The sequence below is a fragment of the Nothobranchius furzeri genome, chromosome 2, assembly GCF_043380555.1.
Source record: "Nothobranchius furzeri strain GRZ-AD chromosome 2, NfurGRZ-RIMD1, whole genome shotgun sequence".
In the NCBI taxonomy this organism is placed as follows: Eukaryota; Metazoa; Chordata; class Actinopteri; order Cyprinodontiformes; family Nothobranchiidae; genus Nothobranchius; species Nothobranchius furzeri.
The window spans coordinates 64,487,792-64,508,242 of record NC_091742.1 but is presented as its reverse complement, the minus strand read 5'-3'; the positions used below and the strand labels follow the sequence as shown (position 1 = coordinate 64,508,242).

The window sequence follows — 20,451 nt, the reverse complement described above, 5'->3', positions numbered from 1 at the left end:
ATTAGAGCTTGTCTCAGTTTTGCTACGAAACATCTCAATGATTGCCAAGACTTTTGGGTAAATACTTTGTGGACTGATGAGACAAAAGTTGAACTTTTTGGAAGGCAAATGTCCCGTTACATCTGGCGTAGAAGTAACACAGCATTTCAGACAAAGAACATCATACCAACAGTAAAATATGGTGGTGGTAGTATGATAGTCTGGGGTTGTTTTGCTGCTTCAGGAACTGGAAGGCTTGCTGTGATAGATGGAACCATGAATTCTACTGTCTACCAAAACATCCTGAAGGAGAATGTCCGGCCATCTGTTCGTCAACTAAAGCTGAAGCGATCTTGGGTGCTGCAACAGGACAACGACCCAAAACACACCAGAAAATCTACCTCTGAATGGCTGAAGAACAACAAAATGGAGACTTTGGAGTGGCCTAGTCAAAGTCCTGACCTGAATCCTATTGAGATGCTATGGCATGACCTTAAAAGGTGGTTCATGCTAGAAAACCCTCAAGGAAAGCTGAATTACAACAATTCTGCAAAGATGAGTGGGCCAAAATTCCTCCAGAGCGCTGTAAAAGACTCGTAGCAAGTTATCACAAACACTTGATTGCAGTTATTGCTGCTAAGGGAAGCCCAACCAGTTATTAGGTTCAGGGGGCAATTACTTTTTCACACAGGGCAATGTAGGTTTGGATTTAGTTCTCTCCCTAAGTAATAAAAACCATCATTTCAAAACTGCATTGTGTTTACTTGTGTTATCTTTGACTAATGATTAAATGTGTTTGATGATCAGAAACATTTTGTGTGACAAACATGCAAAAGAGTAAGAAATCAGGAAGGGGGCAAATAGTCTTTAACACCACTGTAATTTTTAAAATTATTCTAGTTTGTTCCATCTTAAAAGCAGCAGTAAATGTAAAAAGTTAACAGAAATTCTCCCACTGAACAGCTAGAAAATAAACACTTACGAATGTGCTGTTGCTCAGAATTATTTCTGTCTCATTCAAGACGAAGTTAAACTTGATGACATCACCGTCTCTGTTCCTGTACACCACCTCCGAATCTGACACCAATAAAAAAATAAAGCAGAACAAATATTTACTTAAATAAGACATTTCCCAACCATTAACCTATAGGGAGAAAAGTCTCAAAAGGTGTGTGTGTGTGTAGATTTGTCCAATTGATTTGTAACTAGTGTTTTCATTTTGGTGTGTAACTTCAACATATACAAATTGTTGAAAATGCATACAAATCAGCTGGTACACACAGACAAATCTACATTACACACAGATTAGGGTACAAGTACAAAATTCCTTTTGAGACTCTTTTGACTGATTTGTGCATACATGGTGCATTTGAAAGCTGGAAAATCTGAATTTCTTGGACTTAGTCTAAACTTGTGCTGAAGGGACAAATATGCATTTCTGTTGAAAAATGTAGTATCTCAGGATGCTGTAGTTATAAAAGATAGACCTACATTTAATTTTAAATTGTTCATTTAGCTGATGTGTTTATGAGCCAAGAAAACGAAGTCAAAGGGTTATAGTAAATGACCACTAGATGGCAGTGTGGTTCTGACTGGAAAAAGCAGGCTTTAAACCGGTAGATGGCATTCGAGAAGATGGCGCAGCGTGGTCAAAACACATCATTACTTTTCTTTTAAATTGAACTACAACATGTGTGATTCAGGGCATAAGGCTAAGCAAATTAGAAAATAGCTCTTTGAGTTCAGTTGACTTGTATAAAATGTGTCAGTCTTCCGGGGACCCATGAACCGACCGGATAGGAAGGAGACTTAGGCTCCCAATATACAGTATGACATCAGTGATATCAAACATTATCTCCATCTTCTTCTTCTTGGTTTAATCACAGATGGCATAAACAAACCGTGGCCTTTAAAGTCTGGAAGGATTTTGTAAGTCCAGCGATGAGGATGGCAGAGATGCTTTGCAGTGTCGGAGATGCTCCCTGGTGTGGACTGACATGTCAAGAAGCATGAGAGTAAACCATCCCACTGCTGTTCCGTGTCGCTGATCTCTCCAGCGTGGATTTTGGGTTAAAGTGGTGGGACACGTAAGTGTTGTGTAAGGTCTTATGAAGTGTAACACGCAGCTAACAGCCACTATTATAATCAATGGGTGTGTTTCCAATGGGCACAAAGAATGTCTCAGAAGCATAATGTTTTGGCGATCCACTAAATGTATGCTTCAGATCCACTTAATGCGCGCTTTGCTTCCAGAACACCATCAAGCTCAGCAGCTCAGATTAGGCCAGACAGGAAGTCAAAAACAGGAGCAGTGTAAAGCTTCTGGCAAATTTCTAATTAAAAGCCATTTGCAGATTTTCTATTGTTTATGTTTAAGTATTTAGCAGATGCTTTTGTCCAAAGCGACTTACAGATGCCAATCAAGCCAGCAGGTTGCCCTTGAGGCTAACAACAAACACTATTCAATCAATCCTAGGGGGCAGCGAGGTTGCAGAATCAATCATTGAGGGAAGCAAACAAAGTGTGCAGTAGAGTGGGGTACGGGTGCAGGGAGGGTGCTAGTTTAGAAGACGCTCTCTGAAGAGCTGGGTCTTCAGGAGTTTCTTGAAAATTAATCAGGGAAGCCCTGTTCTAGTAGTGCTTGGTAGGTCGTTCCACATCTGGGGAACAACACATGAAAAGAGTCTGGATTGTCCTGAGCGTGGTGTAGGCACTGCTAGCTGACAATCCTTCGATGACCGGAGCAGCCGTGCCGTGACATAAGCCTTTGCAAGAAGATTCAGGTAGATGGGAGCTGTACCATCCAGGACTGTGTACGCCAGTGCTAGCGATTTGGATTTGATGCGTGCAGCTAGCGGTAGCTAATGGAGCTCGACGAATAGAGGGTGACATGTGGTCTTTAAGGCTGATTGACTAGTCACACCTCCATGGCCAAGGTAAGCAGAACAAAAATGCACCATGGACCTTTTGGATACACGCAGCCGTCTTGGTCCCTGATTGTTTTCACATGAACCGCCACAATCACGAGCAATCTTTCAAATCTACAAATCTACATTTTGTGTTCTCTGGATAACACATTGCATGGAATGCATTTGCAGTTGCTGTGAGTCAGAAATGCCCCCACTCAGAAGGGACAGGCTGCTGAAGTCCTGGTGAAATTGTGTTTGTACGTGACACAATGCTTACATATTCAGTGGAAAGCCAGAGTAATGACCATGGCAGGAATGCTGTTGTCTCTCATCTACCCACATTTTAATTTACGTATTAGAATATCTTAACTCAAAGTAATTTTTTAACTTCTGTTTCATTATTACTTCTGTTATGAGTTCTGAAGTTGTGGTCTTATCTTTTTCCTAAGACCTTCTGGGCCACCATACAATGAAAACATCAAGCAACTAAACACTATAATCTGGTCCTGTTAATTGTGCTATTTTATAATAAAAGTTGTGTTCTATTTGTTTATTTGAATTTAAACTGATTTTAATGCTGACCAAAGCTGGAAGCCTGGCACCAGTTAAAAGGCACAAGTGATGCAACGGCAGGCAAGAGTTTAATTCTTTAGAGTAATACAACAGCTGTAACCTTTATTAGTGAAGGAATAAAAGAGGAAATGGAAACCACCAATCCACAGGAAATAACAGGTGTAATTTGTTTTAATAAAGGTAAATAAAAATAACAAAAAACAAGCCCACACCAGTCCTCTGATTCCACTTCTCTGGTGATTCAGAGCCTGTCAGGCCATTAGCCACCACTCAAAAACCAGTCTGGCTGTCCACTGGGAGCTCACAGATACACACAAAGAAATAGCCATGCAGTCGGCCCGGTAAGCACACACACTATGCTCTGGATCTACGTCTCATCTCTGCCCACCAAAACTGGAGCTTTTTGCACCAAATAAAACCCCAAATCATAGAATTTAATGCAAGGGCTGTTTTTATTCCATAATATCTCAATCCGTTTTCCTGTATAATGCAAACATAAAGCACAGCCGAATGTTGTTAATTTAAACAATTCCCTCCCATTTCCCATCAATCAATTCAAACTGAACCCAAAACATTTGGTTCTGGTTTTAATTCCCTCGTCACTCCAAAATCTCATTTAAAGTGAAACTGCGGCCGATTGAAGCCTAGGAAATCACCAAGAGTTTAGTATGCCTGTTCACTAGTAATTCACAGCGCTGCAAGATGTCCAGACCGATAGAGGAGGACAAATCAAATGTAAGAGCATGAATAAAGGGAACCGTTTTAGGCCATTTCTGCAGGCGCTTTCCTCCTTTTGTCCTTCAAACATCAACCCATAACATCTCTTTTAAAGCCACAGTTGACGTTTTTAACTTGAGAAAAGACTGAGCGTGCAATTTATTTGTCAAATTACAGCAGCTCCATTCAATCATTCCAGCATGAAGTCACTTTGAAACCTTGTTTTCCTGCCAAGCTGCTAAAAAACAAGACCCAGGAAGGAAGCTCTAGACTCAGAAATACGTTGAATTACTGTCAGTGAGGGAAATTTGATTTTGGGGCCACATTTCAATCTATTTTAACAACACTAATCCCATAAATTTTATGCTAACAGCCAATATTTGAAGTATTTTCTAGACCTCTTCAATTCAGCTTGACAGGCTGTCAGTCAATCCCTGGTCTAAATCCTGACAGATGGCAGCTCCATCTTAGAAAATCAAGTTTTAATCTTCCTGAGGGCATTTCCTTTCTCATCTGAAGCGCTCTTTTATGCAGAAAAATGGCAGCTTTTAAACTAAACAAATAAATCTCTCCATCCTGAATGGTTATTAGGGTCTTTATTTGACCTGAAAAGGATTCATGTTGTACCAGCTTGCACCAGTGCTGCTATTAATGGTTTCAATCTAACATATTTGAAAGATAATACAGCATGTTAGAGATTTGATTGTCTATTAGATAAATAAGATGTTAATAGAACTCAAAGGCTAGTATGGGAGACAGATACATGTTCTTTTAGAGAAGAACATGTAGGTAGAGACACATAGGGATGCCTTGAGTTGACGCACGCTGTTACGTGGGGAGATGCTAGATTGGATCACCTGGAGGGACACCACAATACATGGCATTGTTGGATTGGCAGGAAATGTTCGCCAAATAAAAAGCAACAATTTATTTTGTTCGGATGCTTCCTTTTGACAGACTGAAACCAAAGTGTTTCCAAAAAGGCATTATATTCTCTTTATAGCAGCGCGATCTGACGTTAGTTCATTTGCTGAGTGATCGTTTGTCATGGTCTGTGTCTGCATCTCCCCTCATGTGTCTCCTTGTGTCCTCCATTTGTTCTCTAGGTGCTCCTTTTGTGTCCTAGCACCCTCATGTGTCGTGTCTGCGTCTTCCTCATGTGTCTTCTGGTTTTCCCCATTTGCCCCTAGATCTCCAGCCCTCTAGTTTTCTCAAGTCATTTCCTTTAGTTACAGCCTTTTCATGATTTAGTATGTTTTTTCCCATCAGTGTTTATTATTTTTCTCCCCCCTCCCTTTGAATTGTAGTTAGGTTTCCTGCTCTTTTGTATTGGGTTTTATTATTAGGTCAAGTTAGTTTCTCCCCTGATTAGTCATTGCCTTCACCTGGTCCTCCTCCCACACCCCTGCAGCTCATCTCCCTCTCATCCTCCCTGTGTGTATAAGCCCTGTCTTGTCTCAGTGTCTTGTCGGTCCATTGTTTGTATTCTGTCAGTCTTGTCTTGTCTCCAGTGTTTTTGATCTAAGCCTTCTCTAGCCTCCTGTGTTTTTGGTCTCTAGTTTTTGGACTGCCTTTGGATTTATTGGCTCCTCCAATAAAGGATTTTTTTTCCTATATCATATCCTGCCTCTTGTCATCCTGGGTTCTGCATTTTGGGTCCTACCATCCCCTACCATGACACTTATGTTACAGAGAAGCGCAGGAGAGGTCCGCCGCCGTTTCCTGGAATTTACACATCTAACATTTACAGCAGAACAATATCCAAATGATGTTTAAAGTTTGGGAAAACAACTTTATTAATATATCGTTAAATGTTTTGGTAAATAAAACAGTTTTGGTTTCTTTTTTGGTCAAATTTATTTATATTGAAGACATAAAGTCTGTGCCGTCTCTCACCTGCTTCTATGTGAATCAGTAATGTTATAATGGGCAATGAGAAACTGTTTTTTCTAAGAAAAGCTGATGTAACACTTCATAAACTTAGACAAACACCCTTAAATATGCATAACCCAACCAAGGAGGCACCCCTTGAATCCAGAACTGCTCACTACAAGAAAGTGCCAAAAAGTGCAGTTCCACCTTCATTCCACTAGGTTCTGGCACCAGAAGTGAGCAAATTTTTATTGATCCATCTTAAAAATGCCACAGCAGAAATAAACATGTTTACAACCTGGTTTTAAAAAATATTTTAAGTTTAATGGATCTAGTTTTCATTAATGACAACTAGTGATGCACCGATATGAAATTTTTGGGCCGATACCGATATCCGATATTGAGCTCAGTGTCACGACCGATAACCGATATTTGCCGATACCGATATACTGACAATATAATGCTTCTAAAATAAGCAGATTGTGTATAGAATGAAAATAATTAAAGCTGAATTTACGTTATTATGTACACACAACACACACATTTACAGTTCTGAGATGATTTAATTCACTGTTCACATGACAAAACAATTACACATCACCCCCTCACCCTCTGAAACAGGCAAACTAATGGACACGAGATGGAAAAAATATCGGTTGTTAATATCGGTCCGATTTTATTAATCGAACAGATACCGATGTGTTAAAAAATGACTAACATCGACTGATACCGATGCCGATATATTGTCCATCCCTAATGACAACTCTGAAGGGGATTACTTTTTTGTAACTCATCCCTTTAGATGTAATTAAATGCTTGAAATTATGAATTATTAGATTTTGATTGACAGGTGGCATGAGCTTCAGAGCTACATCAGAGCTAGCGCCAGAAGCTAGCTCCGTTGAAGGCCTCAGCCTGGGCCTGACGTTAATAGGCAATTTAGTTGTCTGTGTGTTCGTGTTTGGATGTTAATCATGGAATTACTTTGACAAAGAGGGCAAGCTATGGTATTGATTGTGCAAACATATCATCCAAGAAGTCTCTGTTTCATTTTTATCAGTAAGTAAAATTATATTTCTGTACTTTATTTCACTGACTGAATGGGGGAAATGCTGTGTCATTTAACTGGTTGGTCAAACATGTTAGTGGGGCTGCTGGCTGGATAAGAAACTTGAGTTTGTGCTCGAGTTCTCCTGTCTCCTGGCCGGGAACAGTTTTTAGAGCAGGTGACTGGCTGTTCCCTTACCAGGGGCAGCCAGGACTCACGGACCGGGTCCCATGTGAGACTGTAGTCATGCTGGTCACCTGTGGAGCTCTGGGCGAGACCACAGAAACACCACAGCTCTTTAAGTTGATGCTGCTTCACATTTGAGTTGCTCAACCACAGCGCCGGTAGCCGAGTCAACACTCCCATTTCTGGTTGAGAGCACAATCGTTACTAAGCAGGCCGGAGGTGTGTTCACTTTGGAGTTGCTCTACCACGTATTTCTTGCTAAAAACACCCAGAATCCCGGTAGCTTTGAGTTAGCCTATAGCTAATGTCCCACTGATGTCAGACTGTGGAGCATGAGCAGACTTCAGAGGCCAAGATGCCCCGGTATGATCGCAGCAGTCTGAGGCTCTGCTTGTAAATTTAACAGTCCATAATAGATCTCTACAAGCGACCAGCATGACTACAGCCTTGAACAAAACCAGGACTCCACGTAGGTTGGCTCCGGCATGCCCTGGAGCTACTTCTTAGCTTTTTGGGTTAGCTAAGTTAGCTAGTGGGTACGTTGGATTATTTTCTCCAATCCTCGAAACCCAGCCCTACCCTCAGCTCCACCTCTTTTCCATTTTTTGGATTGTCTGGGCATGACGAGACGTGTGACACGGCTAAAATGGCGATGGTGGGAACCTCCCATTTTCTAACATTTATAAATATGAGAAAGGGGTGTTGCTCCATCCAGTTTTATCTATGTCTCTATGTCAGCTTCAATATCGGCAGACCACTGCTAAATCAGGCTACTGTTAATACTAGCCTGAGCTACTGCTAATTTACAAGTTGGACAAAAGGAAATCAACAAAGAAGAATGATGGAGCACACACGTAACTTTCCAGGACGTTCGAGGAATATCCAGACTATGATTGCCAGATAGATCTACAGATTGCCTAGTATGCTTCATCTGGCTACTGTACACGGCTGTAAACAGTAATTCTAGCTTTAGGCATTGTCACACAGCCAGCTAATCAGCATGCTGTTATTGTTCATGTCATGGCCAAGTGGGCAAGGTAAACCAGTCTTTTCATTTTAGGGCTTGGTTATGGGTTGTGTTTGGTCATTTATCAAGGTTCCTGGGCTATTTTGAGCCTTAGCAAAGTTTCATATGCAACATAGCGTTGACAGTGCAGGGCGATGGCGGCTAATGGATTAGGATTTTGACTTGAAACTGGTGGGTTGCTAGTTCAAACCAAGGTTCCATCAGTAGCGTCAGTTGTTGTGTCCTTGGGCAATACACTTCACCCTCCTTGCCTGCTGGTAGTGGTTGGAGGGACCGGCGGTGCCTGTGTACAGCAGCCTCTCCTCTGTAAGCGTCAGTGTGGGTATGATGTAGTTTACCACCAACAGTGTGTGTGTGTGTGTGTGTGTGTGTGTGTGTGTGTGTGTGTGTGTGTGTGTGTGTGTGTGTGTGTGTGTGTGTGTGTGTGTGTGTGTGTGTGTGTGTGTGTGTGTGTGTGTGTGTGTGTGTGTGTGAAAGGGTGAATGACTGTAGTGTACGTGGTTTGGAATCCTCTCACTCACAAAAGCACTATACAAGTGTACATCATTCATCATTTATCAAAATAATGGTAAGGTCAAGGTAACGTTACTTAAAAGGCCTGTATTTATACAGGTACATGACTGTGTCATGACCATAATTAGAATTATTATGTATTGTTACCATAATGTCTGGTGTATCATACAACACAATAATGAAAAGCGTTGCTCTCTACCTTAAGAAACAATAATGTAGGACCAAACGTTGAGGAGGAACAGCACAGAGAAGGATGTGTGACTGGTTTCGGGGTATGAGTAATACTTGCTCTGACATCTCTATTTCTCTGATTTCCTGTACTTTTATGATATTCTTAATGAGCTATATGTTGATGAAAATGTGTGAAAGTCAGCACGAACAGGATGGTAATAGAAGCAATAAACAGTAAAGGTTTAGGTCAATCGATAACTAAATAATAGTTTTGTCCATTATTGGAAGGTGCAACTATCTCATTTTAGGTATAAGCTCAAATTCAAAGGTCAGATTCACTGAAAAAACATTTTTTGATGATTATTTCTGATTAACATCAATCATTCTGAGCTTGTCCTGGAGGCTGAACATGAATATAGTATTTTCCTCTACTTCCTGCATTAGCGGTGTAACTCTGGGTTTTGAAAATCCTGACAGATCTACATCACACTGTCATTTATTATTCATGGACTCATCCATCTTGACTCATGACAGGGAAGACTGTTGTTGCTTTAGCATCCAGGAAATAACATCAAACGTCTCGGCTAATAGAAGCTAACGGTTAGCATTAGAACCTCCACAACGCGACAGAACCCCTCCAGGCTTGTGTTATTTGTGGAGATAAAACATCAATGTTGCAGAGCAAACCAAGTCAGTAAATAATTCGTGTTGCTGTTAGCCAATCAGAGGTGAGATGTCCAAATATCAGTAAAAGAGACTCGTCCTCCAACTGACTTCTAGTTTCTCAAAAAGGCGCCTTTTTCCTCCCAAGAATGACTTACAAGGCATTCGTTCCTTAAAATATAAGTAAAGTTGTCCTTTAAGGTAATAAAAAGTCTAGATTTGAGTAATTGTTTGATATTTTTGGTCAGACTGAACATTAGGCAAAGTAACATCCATTTTATTCCAAAGGAACTCTCAAATTGTACTTGTTGCAACTTGCAGGAGCCCTATTTTGAGGCCAGCTGCGCGACAGTGATGATTTGTTTTCAGCCCAACAGGGTCAGCTGTCCCATTAGCCGTTTTTATAGAGATTGATGATGAAATGGGGGGAATCGCTGCCTGCCGTGCAGTGTGAGGTGGTGTAAAAGCAGCCTCCATCAGGTGTGATGGGAGCCCGTGCAGACGAGACGCGTCTGGCTCTGAATTTACTGCAGGTGTTGTGGGTCTCATTTAAAAACAAGTTCATGATGGAAATTGCTTCTTTGACAACCTCGGACTTATCTTATCACTTTCCTCCAACACTGGCGCCAACCTCACATTTAACATCACAGGGGACACTAACGTATGATTTCTTATATTACTTTAAAAAGGAGCTCATAAATCGTGGGAAATGAAGCGTAATAAACCTCCCGCAAGAAAGTCAATAACAGGAAAAAACATCAAGCTGTGAGATTTCATCTTCTCCATTTTAGCTCCTGCTAAACTGAAGCTAAATATAAATGTATTTGAAATATTATTTCACAGGCTTTACATCAGGAAACTTGAGCAAAACAGTCACACATCAGCGCCCAAACAAATTCAGACAAAGAACAAACACATTATTGATATTCTAGCTGGTGTTCAGGTAGAATACACAAACTAGAATCCACTTTTATGACCACGTGAAGAGCCAAGCCAAACTTTCAGAAAATGACACAAAAAGTAATTATCACAAAGCCGAAGAAGGTCCAGCAGCACCAGGACCTTCTCCTAAAGTTGATCCCATACAGGGGTTGACCTACAGTGGGGTTGGTACTGACTGGTGTTCTACTAGATGCCCAGTGATTAGACTGTTGAGGAAAGTCATTTTTCCTGATTGGAGCATCTAGAGAAGAAACTATGAGTGCTCCCATCAGTACTGTGTCCTGCTAACAGAATCCTGAGACCATTCATGTGTGGGTGTGCTCCTCAGCTAAGGGAGTGGACTCAGTTACCTTTAGTAACCTCATAACACAGACATAAAAAGTAAATGGTACCTAAACATCCTCCCAGAGGAACTCTTCCAACAGTCGCACAACAGTTTGGTGATGAGCAATGTTTTCTTCCATGTTGAAAACGCGACGTCAGTAGCAGTTTTAGGCACGGGCAGACCGGGTGGCTGCCCAGGGTGGCATTTTTTCATGACACAAAGGGGGCGCACAATTGCTGAGTAAAAAACTAAATTAAAAAATGAAACCTGCACCGCAACATGGTTTTTTATCTGTCGAATATCACTGTGTCTAGATTGGAACCAGCACGTTGGCGCCCCCTGCAGCTGCTCCTGCTCACTGAGAGGGTTCAGGCCAGCGACGTGTGTGTGTGAGGAAGAGAAAAAGGCGGAGCACGGGAGAATTTACCTCTGGGTCTCTCCAAAATGGAACAGACAGGGGGTGGGGGGTCTGAACCAACTGTATGAGATGGCTGATGTTCTTCCAGATAATGCACATTTAATTCAAAAATATTATAAATACAGGCTTATAATGCCTTCACGTTTTTCTGAATTGTGTGAAATGGCCAAAACAAAAGAGGAAAAACAAAATGATTTTGTGGTCACCCACCAAGGTCGATTGGTTTAGTCTTGACTCCTTGTTGTTGTCATTGACAATTGGAAACCTGTTTATTGAGTCGAGTGCCAGACGAGATGGACAGAAAAAGGCCAAAACCATCAGGTGGCCAATTCAGGAAAAGAAGAAGAGGAGAAACGGGCTAAAGATAAAGGTAGTATGTTCTCATACTAGGAGGCACGTTTTAATTTTTTTAAACCGGTTAACTGGGGATATTAACGGTTAAATTCAGTCAACTAATTGCTAACAGAGCAAATAGGGCTGAAAGTTTGAAACTAATGTCGTCGTCGTCTTCCACCGCTTATCCGGGTCCAGGTCGTGGGGGCAGCATCCCAACTAGGGAGCTCCAGACCGTCCTCTCCCCAGCCACCTCCACCAGTTCCTCCGGCAGGACCCCACGGCGTTCCCGGACCAGATTGAAGATGTAACCTCTCCAACGTGTCCTGGGTCGACCCGGACACATTGGAGAGGTTGGGGGGAAACGAATGGCTCGAATAAATTCCTTGAGTCCTTTTTTAAGGATTCTTTTTTCTAACACAACTTTTGGACTGCTCTCACGATTGCTCTTACTCTGCCAGTCACTGTGGCTCAAGCAGAGAGGAGCTTCTCAAAACTGAAGTTGATCAAGTCATACCTGAGGTGAACCATGTCTCAGGAGCGACTCACTAACCTGGCCGTCATCTCAAGGGATGTCTCGCCTGGGGAGTAATTCCATGTAGAACCGCCACTGTGCAACGTCAGAGACTGTCAGACACTGATTGGCTTAGGGATGGCGTCGTCGCTAGCTCAAGAGTTTGTTGCCTCCCTTCCTGCAGCCTTTTCTGGTTTCAGAGCCTGACAAAAGCCCGTCTAAGCAGAATGTTCAACATCACTGCCTTGATGTCTCTTGTGTGGTGTATTTGTGTGTTTTACACACACACACACACACACACACACACACACACACACACACACACACACACACACACACACACACACATGCATAATATTAATATTATTTATTACTTCGTACCAAACATTCACAAAACTGATATTATTGCCTTTCAATGTGGTAAACTGTTTCCAATCTTTAAAAAAAACATCTCCCCTTTCATGCTAACATGCTTCTTTATTTCTTGTATTTTTCACTTTATTTCTTCTTTTTGAACATTTTTGAACTAAAAAAACATCAAATTTTCTTAAATTGTTAAACAATGTATTTAAATTGCAGGTTTATGTCTTTTCATTTAGCAGATGCTTTTTTCCACTGAACTTTTTGGGTCTGTGTAAGGAAACTGGAGTGCCTAGTGAAAACTCCCGTATGCATATAGGAAGAACATGCTAACCATATGCAGAAAAGTTGCAGCTGGGATTTGAACCGGCAATCTTGATGCTGTGAGTTGAAAATTAACACTCGAAGCACGTACCTGTGACCTCATATTGTCACTATAAAGTATTAAGTCTGTAAAAACAACCCGAGGTGATTTTTATCACCAATGTTCATCAAACGTTTGAGACCAGAGAGCTAGAAGGTTTTCGAACTCTTCAGTAAAGCTGGATCAATACCTGGAAGTAGTGATCATCAATCAGGAGCCACAAATGTTCACATTTCAGTGTGTAGCAGTAAAGTTCAGTTTCATCACTATTCCACACAGTACTTTGAGCTTTTTACTGATTTCTTTAGCACATCGTCAGCATTATGGATGCTGCAGTGATTTGATGTTGCCACGGGAACCGTATAATCTCTGATCAGTGTCCTGTGTTTATAGACTAACTGTTGCATGAGTGCATTATTCATGAGGTCTGTTTACTCGGTGTATGCTCCTGGCACTTTATGTGGGATTGAGCTGCAAACGTCCAGGTGCTGACTGCTTTGTGTGTGATCAGTTATGGACGAGTGCTTCGCCATGCCCGCATGCTGTTGCTAAAGTGGTTTACATAAACAACAGGTAACATCTTCAGCAAAGCATTCATATTTATGAGGACAACATATTTACAGTAGAGCCTGCATTGGTTTTGTTGTGAATCTGGTGTATAACATTTAAATAAAAGGTTTAAAAACATAAAGGTTCCCCAAGCACTCCTTGATCTCATAAATGCTTCCTGGTCATTTTTAGCCTTGCAGTTGAATGTCTGTAGGTTTCCTATTAATTCAAGGTGCCAATTCAAAAGCTTGTTTCTGTAGGGAGCCTAAGTCTCCTCCCTTTCCGGTCAGCTCACGGATCCCCGGATGAACGAAAAAATGAATACAAGTCAACGGGGCTAAAACCGCTATTTTCTTATTCTCTTTGCCTTACGCCCTGGATCACACATGTGTTGTACTGCAATTTAAATAAAAAGTAATGATGGGCGTTTCGACCACGCCAGTCACGTACTTTGAGATTTATCAGCTTATAAATTACGTAATTAGCATGACTACATACCAGAAATCGGTAAGTAGCTGCTACTTACCACATGACCAGATTTATGGTGGTTCTTTTCTCCTGTGGGAAGTTGGCTGCATTTACGGCCATTTTCCCGCAGTTTTCTCTGTGTCTGGTTCGATGACGTCACTTTTGTGAAGCGCATATTTTCACACAAAACCTAAAATAGCGTTTCCCCCGTTCGAAAATATGTGAAATCCATTGCACAAAACAAGCGGAAAATAGCGTTTTTAGCCCCGTTGACTTGCATTCATGTTTTTTGTTCTTCCGGGGACCCGTGATGCGGCCCGCCACGGCTGAAATCCCACCGCCACGCCTACAAGATCCCAAGTTTTTTATTTTGCGCTGTTTCCCGAAGAAGCAGCGGGAACTACTATGTTGTCGCTTGTGATCACAGCCGGCGGGCAGCAAGGAGGAGCAGGCAGGGCAAGGTGAAGTTACAGCATAAGTTACTGAGTTTAAAATTAGAAAGGCAGCAGTGGATATAATGCTTTTACGTTTACATGTTTCAATAGCATTAAGATAAACGAGTGTTGACGATCTTGACAGGGTTTCCTCCAGTGCTTATTAGGCCAGATTTTCCTCCCCCCACCAGGCTAAGCATCACTTATTCATGTAAAATTTATTTATTTATTCATGTCTGACTTTAACCGCATCTAATACTGTATTACGGCTTGAGCACAATGGCGACAACGTAAGATCGATGTGTGAGCAGCCTGAGAGGTCGGGTGTTTTCATCTGAACCCTTAAAACCTCCAGCAGGCTACGCTGCACTATTGACGTGTTAGCACGTGGCGCTAACAACTTAGCGATGTGACATGTCTCGGAGAAAGCGTAAAAACACGTTGGACGCTTCTTCTGAAGCGGGAAAATAACAATTCTTCTTAAGCAGAGCACGATGTCGCCTCGGCTCGTTCACCCTCTGCCGAGCCGGACTGAGCTCGATAACATTGACCCAGCACAGCCACTGGGTCGTTGGAGCTGCCCCGTGACTGCCTGATGGAAAACCAGAGGGTTTCATCAGACTCATAAAGCTTCTTGTTTTTGCTGGGGACCCCCTGTATTTTACCGCTCCCTCCTGCAGTCTTCCCCTATTAAAATTTAAAATGATTCTGTAAATTCCGTATATCAATAGAAAAAAATCTGCCTCTGCCAGCTGCAGTAAATGTAGTTTCCAAATAATAAATAAGAGGTGCATTCATCTGTGTATCTCCTTTGAACCGCATTAGTGATATTCTCAGCACCAGAACAGTGAAGCAACAGATTCCTGAGTTTGTTAGTAATTTTATTTATTAGGTGCATCTAACCTGTTCTATTTTTCTCTGAAATGAGATCAAATCAGTGCTTCTATGGGTTGTCTCCAATCTGCACTAGAAATTTTTTACTTTATTTAGAGACGTGTCATAATTTCTCCCCAACCCCGGCCGGCCTCACCGCCACAGCTGGAAAAATTCCTAGGGGAAACACCGCACACACACACACATCACAACATTAGGGATGAGTACCGAATTCGGTACTTTTTAAGGTACCGACCGAATTCCATAGTACCGACCGAACACCGATTCACGTCATTTCAAACGGTGCCTCGTTTCGGTACTGCCAAGACAGTTGCGCATGCGCAAGAGCGTTATGTTGCCGGTCCCTGCGAGCCCGTTGTAAACAGAGCAAGCATGGTAGAAAGAACGCACGCTAAAGCTTGGGTCCACTTCACTAAATGTGATGGGTAACTGGGTGATGAAACTAGCGACAGACAACGATCTAAGTGAGACATCCTCATCTTAATCTGCTCCAGTAGGTAAATAAAATGTTTAAGATAACGTTACCTTGATTTGTTAGCTTCCGTTTCGCTAATGGTGCGTTCGCTTTCTCCTCGGAACTCCGAATTTCCGACTAGAAGAACATGAACGCGCTCTAAAGTTTGGCTTTACTTTACTAAATGCGACGGGTGAATGGATGAAGGTAAAACCAGCGACAACGATCTAAGTTTGAGGCATCATCGTTTTAATCTGCTCCAGCAGCTAAATAAACTGTTAAAGATAACGTTAGCTTGATATGTTAGCTTCCATTGCCACCGTTGTTTCCAGCTAATGGTGCGTTCGCTTTCTCCTCGGAAATTCTAACTTCCCAGTAGGAAAAATCAAAAGAAAAAGGACGGCAAAAGGAATGAAGATACACAGTAAATTTAGTTCACAGTAAAGATGTTTGCTTCAGTTTAATTATCAGCTTATAAAACTACAAGGACGATGTTAAAATACAAACTTGTATGTTATTTATCGTGATATTTATCAAATATGGTTATATATATATTGAGAAAAATATATATTTAATTATAAAAGAGAATTAAAATAATAAACACTCAAAAGTATCGAAAATTGGTACCGTTAAGTACCGGTATCGACTCGTAGGTACCGGGAATTAGTACCGGATCGATTCAAATGTCAAAGGTACCCATCCCTACACAACATACTCAATTAAAAGCACAATTAAAATGATTATATAAATGAATCAACAAAATGTAGAAAATAAAAATTAAGACAACAAAAATAAAAGATAAGACACTTGTGGTTGCCACGATAACAAGCCACAGGCAGCAGCTTTAACATCACTGTAGATCTTGTTTATTTTTACTCTTATTCTATAGTTTTCAAATCAAAATGGAGACTTATAAACATGTTCTTCAGAGGCTTCCTGGTTTCCTTTTAATCTTTTTGTATTGAACATTTAATTAGGTATTGTTTAAAAAATAAACAAAAAGACCTTTTAGGTAGTGATGCACCGATAAGAAATTTTTGGGCCGATACCAATATCCGATATTAAGATCACTCTTATGGCCAATAACCGATATTTGCTGATACCGATATACTGACATTGATGCTTCTAAAGTCAGCAGATTGTGTATAGAATGAAAATTATTAAAGCTGAATTTACATTATTATGTACACACAACACACACACTTTTACGGTTCTGAGATGATTTCACTCACTGTTCACATGACTAAACAATTACACATCACCCCCTCACTCTCTGAAACAGGCAAACAAATGGAGATGAGATGGAAAAAATGTCAGTTGTTAATATCGTCCCGGTTTTATTTATTGAACCGATACCGATATGTTAAAAAATGGCTAACATCGACTGATGCCCGATATTGATGCCGACATATTGTCCATCCCTACTTTTAGGTAAAACACTTTTGAATAAATTAGCTGGTTTAAATAGTTCCTGTATTGTTCAAAATCAGCAGTAACTAAGAACGGGGAAGCGTGACTTTAAAACTCTGAAAGATGCTGCAGATCTGAGTGATTTCTGCTAATGCAGTTGAACTGGTAAACAGTCCACCCTGTCCTCATATGTGCCGATACTACAGTGTGTTTTTAGAGTCTGATCCATCATATAATGAGAAGCCACAGGACACAGGACTAGTCATTAGTATTATCTCTCTGTGAAAGCGAAGGACACAGCAGGCAGTGGATCTCTTGTTTCTTCTCCAGAGCAGTCAGACCATCTTTCACTGTCTACCTCCACCTCTGTCCTTGTGTCTCTCCACCCTCCTCTCACCTTCTGTCCCCCAGTCAGTCTCCACAAAGGTGTCAGGGACATATTTAGTCATCAAGGTGGTCATATTTATAGTCCAGGGCCATAATTAAGCCGTTAAAAACAGTGTTCTCTAAATGGTCCCCTTCCATCAATAGCTGCTGTTTATTTTCAGGTTTTTCATTTATTTTAGAGCTAAAACACAAATAGGTCACGCTGTGGAGAAGACCGTTGACCAATACGGCGGTCACTGATGAAGGTTGTCTCCAGCAGAGAGCGCGTTATGCAACGCCAAGAGAAAATGTAATCAGGAGGTGTTGGCGATGAGGCCTGGAGGAAAACCGCAGAGGAGAAAGGTCAGTGAACTCAGCGGGTTGCAAGAAAACGCGAGCTGCTTTTTTAATCTATGGTGACAGGTCCTTTAATAACACGCATTTATAAATAAGAGGAGGTCAGCATCTGACACTAATGTTAAAGTTAACTGAAGCCTGGAGGAAACAAAAGTGTCTTTTATCTCTTATTTTACTTTTCTTTTTAAAACCCATTTATATCATCTACAAAGGCTTAATTGTGTCATTTTATAAATATTAAAAGCTACTTTTTATCAAATCTGGAGGGTTTCTTAAGACGTTTATTCACATTTACAGATTCTGTAACTGATTTAAAGATTCAACTAATATTTTTTATCCTTTTTTAAGGGAGATCCTTCTGTGTGCATATTGGTGACTGTGCCTCTACCAGCCTACTGTTGACCTGGGGGGGGGGGGGGGGGGGGGTTTCCGGTGGGTTCTGTCCTGGGGCGTCTTCTGTTCTCAATATATCTTCTCCCTTTCCGATTGGCATGGCATTGGTTACCATGATTGGCAGTTATATGTGGAAATGAACGGGCAAAACTCAGACCAACTTTTTGCAGAATGTCTCTCTGATGTTAGGGGTTGGCTGGCAGTAGGACTGGGCAATAAATCGAAAATATATTGTTATTGAAATTTCTGACTAACCGATTTCATTTTTCACATGTCAATAAATTCGGTAATAAACACGTGTTGGTTAGAGACATTCAATTCCTTTTAAGAGGCTGTACCATATCATGTTACGTGACAACATGGCTCAATATTACATGCCTGACAGCCCCATCTAGTCGACAACTTTTGTTTTTGCGCATACACGTAGTTATCGTACATTTATCGTTATGGAATATATCATGATATTGATTTTAGGCCACATTGCCCAGCCCTAGCTGGTAGCTAACTTTCTTAAACTCAATGAGTCAAAGAACGAAGCTATTCTATTTGACCCCAGAAGCAAGCCTCACACTACAGCAGTCCCTACACTGCTGAGATAGGAACCAAAGACACGTGTTAATGGTCCCTCAGATAAATGGGGTGGTGAGATCGTGCTTTTACCAATTTTGCCACCTGACGCACCTATAGCCGATCTTGAAGCGGTCACATTTAGAATCTGTGATACGCGCTTTAATAAACTCACGTCTTGACTTCGCGAACTCATCTTTGGTCAGTATTCCTGTCTCAGCCAAGAGCCGGATGCAGATTGTGACAAATACAAACAGATGCAGCCATGTGTTCCCGGTTTTGGCATGCCTATACTGGCTGCCTGTGGCCTTAAGGGTGAATTTTAAGATCTTGCTCTTTGCATAAAACGCTCTACATGGCCTTGCACCCTCTAATCCATTGGACTTCATCACGTCCTATGTGCCTAGGCGCTCGCTATGGTTGGCTGATCATTTGTTGCTTTGCATCCCCAAAGTGAACTATAAAGCTAGGGGAGAGCTAGCCTTTTATGTAGACCACGCCCACCCTCTGGAATGCACTGCCTACCCCACCCCCACCTTGGTCACAGCAATCACTAGCGGTTTCAGCGTCAGACGGAAGACACGTCAGACTGATGAAATGTCTTTTTGAGGACCTTTAGCTTTGATGTGACCTGCTTTTTGTCCCGCTTGACGCCCTGCTCAACCAGTGTTTTCACCACTCTGTCGAACAGCTGGCTGTCTCTCACCGTCCCCGTAAAAATGCGACTAATCTGTTTGTCCGCTCACACGGCCAAAAGCTCCATGGCCTCCACATCTGTCCAGTTTGCCATGTTGTAGGTGGTTGAAAGATCCTAGTTAGAGGCCATATTTATCTGTGTTTATATCCCTTCCGGCCGGCATTCGGCGCGCAGTATACGTCACTAACGCGACCACCATCTTTTGCAGGGGGGCCTCCCACAGTCGCTCCAAAGGGATTAGCGGGGCTGACACGCGTTTAGCCATCAGAGGCAATATTACTACGTGGCTAAGCGCATCAGAATGGAGTTTTATCACCTTTCCCCTTCACTCCGTGCTGCATTTACGAGACCCACAAATTCGGATTTATCACTCTGTAATGGCGCGATGGTCTGTCTTATAAAAGAGGCTATTTTGTCTTCAAGTCATGACTGAAGATACATTTTAATGATTTGGCTTTTAGGGTGTGACTCTCGTTTAGTCCCTGGGTTTTAAAATCTTTTTCATTATTGATTGCTGTTTTAACAGTTTTTACGTATAGTTTTTATTTTGCAATGTATGTACCTTTTGATTTAGTTTTGTGTCTTGAATTGGGAGGCGCTTCGTTCAGCTCCCATGCTGTGTTTAAATTCACCATATAGAAGTGGTAAGGTATGGTATTTGACTCACTTTTTTGTACTTTAAAGGTATTTTTTTAGATAATCCTTGCAACAAAATGTTAAAAATTTAAGCTTCATTTAAACTGTGATGGCTTTCTCAGGGATGCAGCTGAACAGGAGGCTCTGGTCTGATAAATGACACGATTGCTGAACTCAGATCAAAGTCTCAGCTCTACGCTCTCGTTAAAGAACAAAATAATAAAAAAAAAACTAGTGAGTAAAAATGTCCCAGTGTTTTTCTACAACTGAGCTGTTTAGGTGACTGGAGGAATTTTTATTTGAAGACGAATG

General features: G+C 41.4%; 1 protein-coding gene across 7 annotated transcripts in view; it reads right to left on the bottom strand.

The window, feature by feature from the left end:
- The window catches only part of LOC107396538 (inactive dipeptidyl peptidase 10), a 129,563-nt gene that overhangs the window by 62,401 nt on the left and 46,711 nt on the right, over positions 1–20,451 (bottom strand). For all 7 annotated transcript variants that reach the window (XR_008560689.2, XM_054736751.2, XM_054736749.2 and 4 more), the window contains exon 4: positions 962–1,056. Coding sequence is in view for 6 of the 7 variants with exons in the window: in XM_054736751.2 (XP_054592726.2) it covers positions 962–1,056 (95 nt within the window). In the remaining variant the exon portion in view is untranslated. The remainder of the gene's footprint in view (positions 1–961; positions 1,057–20,451) is intronic.